The sequence below is a fragment of the Lolium perenne genome, chromosome 5, assembly GCF_019359855.2.
Source record: "Lolium perenne isolate Kyuss_39 chromosome 5, Kyuss_2.0, whole genome shotgun sequence".
Taxonomy (NCBI): domain Eukaryota; kingdom Viridiplantae; phylum Streptophyta; class Magnoliopsida; order Poales; family Poaceae; genus Lolium; species Lolium perenne.
This window is the reverse complement of record NC_067248.2, coordinates 203738433-203746595: the sequence shown is the minus strand read 5'-3', so window position 1 is coordinate 203746595 and position 8163 is coordinate 203738433. Positions and strand designations below refer to the sequence as shown.

Below are 8163 nucleotides of genomic sequence, written 5' to 3'. Positions count from 1 at the left end.
TAACCAGTGACCTCTGCTAACTGATGAATTAGTGTTGAAGACCGTCGCCAGTGAGACACGTATAGCGGTGGCGTCCCTTTTGACAGGCTGGGCTGCAAATCGCAAACCGCAATCTGTGGCTGGCAGTAGTCCTGCCACGAGAGTCTGAATCAGCAAGAGTATCCTACCCTACGTACGAGGAACAAAATTATGCAAATCCAGGAGGATAATGCATGAGCTTGCGTTTCATCCTCGATTGCCTGACTCACTGGCCGAATCGGTAATAAATTTACGGAAATGCAGTCATGTAGACCCGCTTCTAAGAGTAAGATTAGGATCACTTCTACTTACGGACGTGCTCTTCAGTTATCCGTGCGGAGCTGGTCGACGGTGACGAGGAGCATGCCTAAAATCTAAGGGCCTGTTTGATTCCCAGCCACAGTTTGCCAAACCTAACTTTGGCAGTGTGGCAGCCACAAAAGTGTGGCTAGGATTTTGGAAGCCACAAAGTGTGGCAAAAGTTGGCAAAAAATTCACTCTATGACAAGTGGGTCATATGATTAGTGAAATGTGGCAGCTCTAAAGTGTGGTAAGAACCAAACACATGCCAAATTGCCAAACTTTGGCTTGGCAAAGTGTGGCTAGGAACCAAACAGGCTCTAAATGCGATAGATATCAGCTCAGCTCGACGTCCTACCTGACGACCGGTCACGGTCGGAAATATATTCACAGTCCGATTTTCGCGCTGCCTGTGTATGTGGCTATGTGCTGCCAACCGGAGAGAAAGAGATGCTTGGCACCATCCAACTCACCACTGTCCATCGCAGACAGAGATCAGGCCAGTTGCCACCCGACTGTTCTCCAGTTTTTCACCGCCGGCAGCCGGACCCCAGTCCCTCTCCCAAGTCTCCATCCCGCCACGTCGCCGGCCTCCCTTCTCCTATATAAGCTCCCGGCCACCTCCTCCACCCTCCAAGTCATCCTTACACTTTCTCTACCGAAGACCATCCTCTGCTTCTCTCTCTGCCTGCTTTGCTTCTTGCATTGGGCAATGGCCAAGGGCGGGCTCAGCAGCAAGCTCAGGTGCATGATCAAGCGGTGGCACTCGTCTAGCCGGATCTCCCGCACGCCCACGGGCGGCTCGCACGGCGTTGACGGCGAGGAGGGCCCGTGGGGGCGCGGCATCGGCGGCACGGCCGGGTCGGCGTCCTTCCACGGCGCCGACGGCGTGCCCGCGGGCCTCCACCCGGTGTACGTCGGCAAGTCGCGCCGCCGCTACCTCATCGCCGCCGACCTCGTCGGCCACCCGCTGTTCCAGAACCTCGTCGACCGCTCCGGCGGCGGCGTGGGCGGTGAGGCTGGCGGCACCATCGTCGGCTGCGAGGTCGTGCTGTTCGAGCACCTCCTCTGGATGCTAGAGAACGCCGATCCACAGCCCGAGTCGCTCGACGAGCTCGTCGAGTACTACGCTTGTTGACCGGCTGGCCGCTACGTACACACTTCATCGTCCACGCCGGCGGGGTCGCGCGCCGGAGGTTTCTATAGGGAGATTAATTCTTTCTTCATGCTAGGGTAGAGTGGTAATATACGCCTATCGAGCGCGTGCCGACCGAAGGCGAAGCGAGTGATTTTTAAACCGTGTGGAGATTTTATTTAACCTCTGAGGTGTTCGTGGTAATTTGGAGATTAGCTGTGCGATTACCGCGCGCCCAAGAATGATTGATCCATAATCAGTTCTCTAATGGTTGGTGCAGTACTCCTAGCATCTTCATATTATTCTGTTCTTCCCATTTCCTTATTTTTTTCTTCTCTTCTTTCAATAATAAGATTTAGGGATCAACGCATCCATGTACATTTCCGTCGATGTATAAAGTGCATGCAGGCTCATTTTCTTCTGGGATAAACATTGTTTCAAATTGATGTTATGAGATTTTTGAAATTTTCATCTGAATATACTTGTCAAACTTTTTGAGAAAATGCAAGGAGCTAACATCTAAACCGTATGACTTTTTTTTAGGGAACACCATGCGGCATGCTTTATTGATCAGATAACAAAATTACATCATTTGCGAGCTTGCTAATAATAAACCTAGGAGGTTCATGGACCCAATTACAAGAAATACTAGAAGTGTAAGCATCTCTAGCAAGCTCATGCGCCGCCACCTGATTGGCCTCCCTATTACAAAACTCTACCGAAACACTATCAAACCCACTCCACAGAATGTTACAATCGTCATAAATTGCAGCTGATGAGGTTGCCGAAAATCCCCCATTCTTCATTGTATCTACTACCAGTTTGGATATCTAAACCGTATGACTTTACAGTATAGATGCTACTTTCATACTTTTCCAACCGAAATTATCCTGAGAATTAATCTGTGTGCCCCGGCGGTGGACCTTCCGCTCCAGATTACGGACCTTTTTTTATCTGTGATGGGTGTGGTATACTATGTAGAGGCTAGGTATAACTCTTCATTATATCGCCTTGATGCGAATTTTGAGTTATAGAAACTCACGTTAGAAAAAAGGTATTTTTCAGGTAGACAATTTCCACACATATGGAAAATCTAAATTCAGTGTAGGGGCAATATTAACCGGTAGTGGGGTGTCCAAACGGATTTCATGTGTCTTCATAGACCTTATTTCCAATATGTGTACAGTGTTATAGTTGGAGTTATATTACATGAAGAGTTAGGTAGTTGAATCGCACTCGTAACTTTGGACTGATATATGAAATCACTCAGTGCAGCCAAAATAAACTAGACGAAGTTGGCAGCAAGACCCAAGATTGCAAGGGACTGCCTGGTGTAGGGATTCGTTGCATAGAAAACAAAAAATTTCCTACCGCGAACACGCAATCCAAGCCAAGATGCAATCTAGAAGACGGTAGCAACGAGGGGATTATCGAGTCTCACCCTTGAAGAGATTCCAAAGCCTACAAGATGAGGCTCTTGTTGCTGCGGTAGACGTTCACTTGCCGCTTGCAAAAGCGCGTAGAAGATCTTGATCACGGCGCCACGAACGGGCAGCACCTCCGTACTCGGTCACACGTTCGGTTGTTGATGAAGACGACGTCCACCTCCCCGTTCCAGCGGGCAGCGGAAGTAGTAGCTCCTCTTGAATCCGGCAGCACGACGGCGTGGTGTCGGTGGTGGTGGAGAAATCCGGCGGAGCTTCGCTAAGCGTGCGGGATGTGGAGGAGTGGGGCGGCTAGGGTTTGGGGAGAGGGGGGCGCCGGCCACTTGAGGTGGTGCGGCCACCTTGTGCTTGTTGGGGTGGCCGGCCCCCTCCCCTTGGCCCCTCATTATATAGGTGGAAGCCCCAAGTGTTGGACTACAAGTCTCCGAATAAGACCCGAACCCAAAACCTTCCATGTGATAGGGAAACCTACCCAAGGTGGGAATCCCACTTGAGGTGGGATTCCCCCCTTCCATGTGGGGGGGTGGCCGGCCCCCTTAGGGGAGTCCACTTGGGACTCCTCCCCCTCTAGGGTTGGCCGGCCATGGAGGTGGAGTCCCTTTGGGACTCCGCCTTCCAAAGTGGTTTCTTCCGGACTTTTCTAGAACCTTCTAGAACCTTCCATAGAACCTTCCGGATCATTTTAAATCTTATAAAATGACTTCCTATATATGAATCTTATTCTCCGGACCATTCTGGAACTCCTCGTGATGTCCGGGATCTCATCCGGGACTCCGAACAAATATTCGAACTCCATTCCATATTCAAGTTCTACCATTTCAATATCCAACTTTAAGTGTGTCACCCTACGGTTCGCGAACTATGCGGACATGGTTGAGTACTCACTCCGACCAATAACCAATAGCGGGATCTGGAGATCCATAATGGCTCCCACATATTCAACGATGACTTTAGTTATCGAATGAACCATTCACATACGATACCAATTCCCTTTGTCACGCGATATTTTACTTGTCCGAGGTTTGATCATCGGTATCACTCTATACCTTGTTCAACCTCGTCTCCTGACAAGTACTCTTTACTCGTACCGTGGTATGTGGTCTCTTATGAACTTATTCATATGCTTGCAAGACATTAGACGACATTCCACCGAGAGGGCCCAGAGTATATCTATCCGTCATCGGGATGGACAAATCCCACTGTTGATCCATATGCCTCAACTCATACTTTCCGGATACTTAATCCCACCTTTATGACCACCCATTTACGCAGTGGCGTTTGATGTAATCAAAGTACCTTTCCGGTATAAGTGATTTATATGATCTCATGGTCATAAGGACTAGGTAACTATGTATCGAAAGCTTATAGCAAATAACTTAATGACGTGATCTTATGCTACGCTTAATTGGGTGTGTCCATTACATCATTCATACAATGATATAACCTTGTTATTAATAACATCCAATATTCATGATTATGAAACTAATCATCCATTAATCAACAAGCTAGTTAAGAGGCATACTAGGGACTCTTTGTTGTTTACATATCACACATGTATTAATGTTTCGGTTAATACAATTATAGCATAGTATATAAACATTTATCATAAACATAAAGATAAATAATAACCACTTTTATTATTGCCTCTAGGGCATATCTCCTTCACCTGGTGCGTCTGATACTGTTCTAGCAACAACTTGGTGTGGTGATCGAGGTGCCCTGATTGCATCAGCATGCTTGACATCAACCGTACTATGTTGATTTAGTAAATAGGGAGAAATGTTGGTAGTTAATAAGCTCATGTAAGCATCGATCTGAAACAAATATCGTTGAAAGGACCCACGTATAACTGTGTGGGCCAATGGCCCCCTACTCAATTTTTGAAATTTCATTGTAATTTGTTCATACTTATAGGGAATTTTTCATTTTTTTTTAATTCTCACTAGAATTGCCCCTAGTCATCTGAGTTGTCCCCACTTTTTTTTTGGTCCCCCTCAATATCGTCTCAAGTCTACTTTTTGTAATAGTAATTACTCTTTAATGGTAACATACCTTGTAGCAGAGTTGAATCTGTTTTCTGGACCAAATGTAGCCATTTTCATGATTATAGACAGACCAAGAATACTGAAGGTTTGATCATGAAGTTATACCAGCAGTCCACCAAATACAACTATGCAAGACAGCTGTTGGATTGTTCATAAGCCAGAAAAGGCAACTTTGATCAAACTGAATGATTAATTAGCCATCATGCGCATGCACAAAGCAACAAAACTTAACTGTATAATCGCCAATTTATAATCAAAAGGGTTAAGTTTAAGTAGAGGAAGTTTGGTGCAGTGTCAGATGATGGGTACGTACGTCCAATTCCTGGCTGTCATATGGCCTTCTTTTGCCCTTCCTTTTGCATGGCTCCAACATATTTGCATGCAGGCTCGATCACTAACGAAGCTGCGCTTAATCCGGCTGCTTGATTGACTGGATGATGACAACTTTCCGGTATGCATTTGGACGTACTAACCAGAGCCATTTAAGTTGGTAGGTAAGGGAAAGCATTTGGTCCCCTGAATATCGTTGGACCAGGCATCCATACCGAACCACAGTAAACAAAATTCTTCTTTACAAAATGCTGTAGCAGTTGGTTGATTAGCGCAACTTTCTCAAGGCTGCAACCGATAGATGATGACCTGTACGTGCACCGGTATTTCTACAATACTGAATCAAACCTCACAGTATTTTAGCTTCCTTTGACTACTAAAATCGCGAAGATACCAATTACATACCATGAACATTTCAGATGCACCCATCCCCAGAGCAAAAAGAAGAAGACGAAAATAAAAGATCCCTCATTAGTGATCAATTCCTTGTAGCAGCAGTACAAACCACCACCAAAACAACACGCGGAGTCCAAATTCTCCAAAAGCGATGTCTGTAAAAAGAAAATTGTGCGCAAATGCCGTCGTTGCACGATCATAGACCTTAGATTTTCACCTTAGAGGAAGCCTGCCATATCAAAACAATGCCTTTAACATAGCCATTGCGAGGCTTAACCAGGTCCATACCTAGGATTTTCACCTTGAAAAAAAAGATATTGTTTTCCTCCCGTGCTACCACCCCGCTTGCCGATACCGCTGCTACACTACAAGTCAGGTGCTCATCGCCTCTAAGACTCGGTCCACCGTTAGTAGACCTCAGACCTTGGCCATCATGACATTCTCCGCACTGTTATCAACATGGAAATAAAAAACCGACAGTTTCCAAAATGTCAAGAGACAACGAAGCTTCGTGCCACTCCCTCCTAAAGTCGCACAAGGTGGAATATAGGTGCACACGACCGGATCCCATCCAATCCAATAATCTAGAAGTGTCAAGCTCCCAATGGACATCTCCGGCAGAGCCTTTCGGAACTCGTCAACGGCTAGAGCAATTAGGGCAGGCATCAAGCAGAGCACCGTTTTTGGCACTAAAGACCCCTAGGACCACACCTCCTTTATTAGGCAGATCGACAGGCCCCCACGCTGACATCGGTCGTGTTGTATTGTGATCCAAATTCATATACTAAAGGGAGAATAACTTCTGACGAGCGGAGCGAGGCCCATCGCCGGGTAGGCTTGGGCCGAAGCGTAGCGGAGTCTGAAGTTAGCCCATACGTCGTGCCATGCAGGGACGCCTGCGAAGGGGAATGCGGGGGTGCGGCATCCCCCGCAGTACGGTACGGATCATTAGCACCGCCTATATATACATCTTGCAAGCCACCGGCTATGGTTTATCAGATTAATAGATAACCCACGGTGTAAACACTCCCCGATATAGTGAAGTTTTATTGGCTGGCGTCCGTGGTTTTTTCCCCTTCTATGTTGGAAGAGTTTTTCCATGTTAAATCTTGTGTCTCCGCTGCTGCAAGGTTTTGCGACATGTCTTCCTTGAAGTTCGATCTACCGCAGCTGGATTATACCACGAGATTTTCTCTGTAGCAAGTGAAGATGAGGGCGATCCTTACCCAATCTTCTGATCTGGATGAAGCTCCTGATGGATTTGGCAAGAAAGATGCCAAGACCTAGACCGATGAAGAAAAGAGGAAAGACCGTAAGGATTTTTCATTAATTCAACTTCATCTATCCAACAATATCTTGCAGGAAGTGCTGGCTGAGAAATCCGCAGCAGCGCTGTGGTTGGAACTGGAATCGATCTGCATGTCCAAAGATCTAACCAGTAAGATGCACGTGAAGATGAAGTTGTTCTCGCACAAGCTGCAAGAAGGTGAGTCAGTGATGAATCACCTATCGATCTTTAGAGAGATTTTTTCTGATTTGCTGTCCATGGAGGTAAAATATGATGATGAGGATCTCGCTCTTATACTGTTAGTCTCGTTGCCTAATTCTTTTGCGAATTTTCGAGACACCTTGTTATACAGCCGTGACGAACTAACCCTTGCTGAAGTTTATGAGGCCCTCCAGCAGAGGGAAAAGATGAAATCTATGGTGCAGACAGAGGGTTCATCATCTAAGGCAGAAGCACTGCAAGTACGAGGCAGGACCGAGAACAGAAACAACAACTACAACAACTACAACAGAGATAAGAGCAAGACCGACAGAGGTCGCTCAAAGTCCAAGGGACGAGATGGTAAGTTCTGCAAGTATTGTAAGAAAACTAGCCACAATATTGATGATTGCTGGAAGTTGCAGAACAAAGAGAAAAGAAACGGTACTTACCAACCGAAAAACAAATCTGAGGGTGATGGTAAGGCTGTGATGACCCACAAGTATAGGGGGTGTATCGTAGTACTTTCGATAAATAAGAGTGTCGAACCCAACGAGGAGCAGAAGGTGTTGACAAGCAGTTTCGATGAAGGATTCACTGTAAATGCTCACAGACAAGTTTTCAGGAGGTTTTGATATAGCAGATAAATAAAGTACAAGTAAGTAAAATGCGAGAATAATAATTGCATCGAGTGGCCCAATCCTTTTAGCATAAAGGACAAGCCGATTTGTTTACTTATGATGACCAAACGTTCTTGAGGACACACGGGAATTTAGTCTAGTGCTTTCGCTTCATATAGTTGATTAATCTTCATTGTTTTGATAAGTGTTGTGTGGGTGAACCTATGCTAATGCACCTCCCTTCCTAGGACTAATACATACTTGTGATTAAACCCCTTGCAAGTATCCGCAAATACAAGAAAGTAATTAAGATAAATCTAACCACAGCCTTAAACTCTGAGATCCTGCTATCCCTCATGCATAGATATACCAACGGGGGTTCAGGTTG

General features: G+C 46.0%; 1 protein-coding gene across 1 annotated transcript; it reads left to right on the top strand.

Annotated features, from left to right (window-relative positions):
* Positions 1 to 967: 967 nt before the first annotated feature.
* LOC127301452 (auxin-responsive protein SAUR76) lies at positions 968 to 1904 on the top strand. Its single transcript, XM_051331697.2, has one exon. It carries the CDS (start codon positions 1031 to 1033, stop codon positions 1454 to 1456), a length of 426 nt encoding a protein of 141 aa, XP_051187657.1. The 5' UTR covers positions 968 to 1030; the 3' UTR covers positions 1457 to 1904.
* Positions 1905 to 8163: the final 6259 nt, after the last annotated feature.

Bases quoted from the DNA above. Each gene is read 5' to 3' on its own strand.
- LOC127301452 (XM_051331697.2), top strand. From the start codon at position 1,031: ATGGCCAAGGGCGGGCTCAGCAGCAAGCTCAGGTGCATGATCAAGCGG.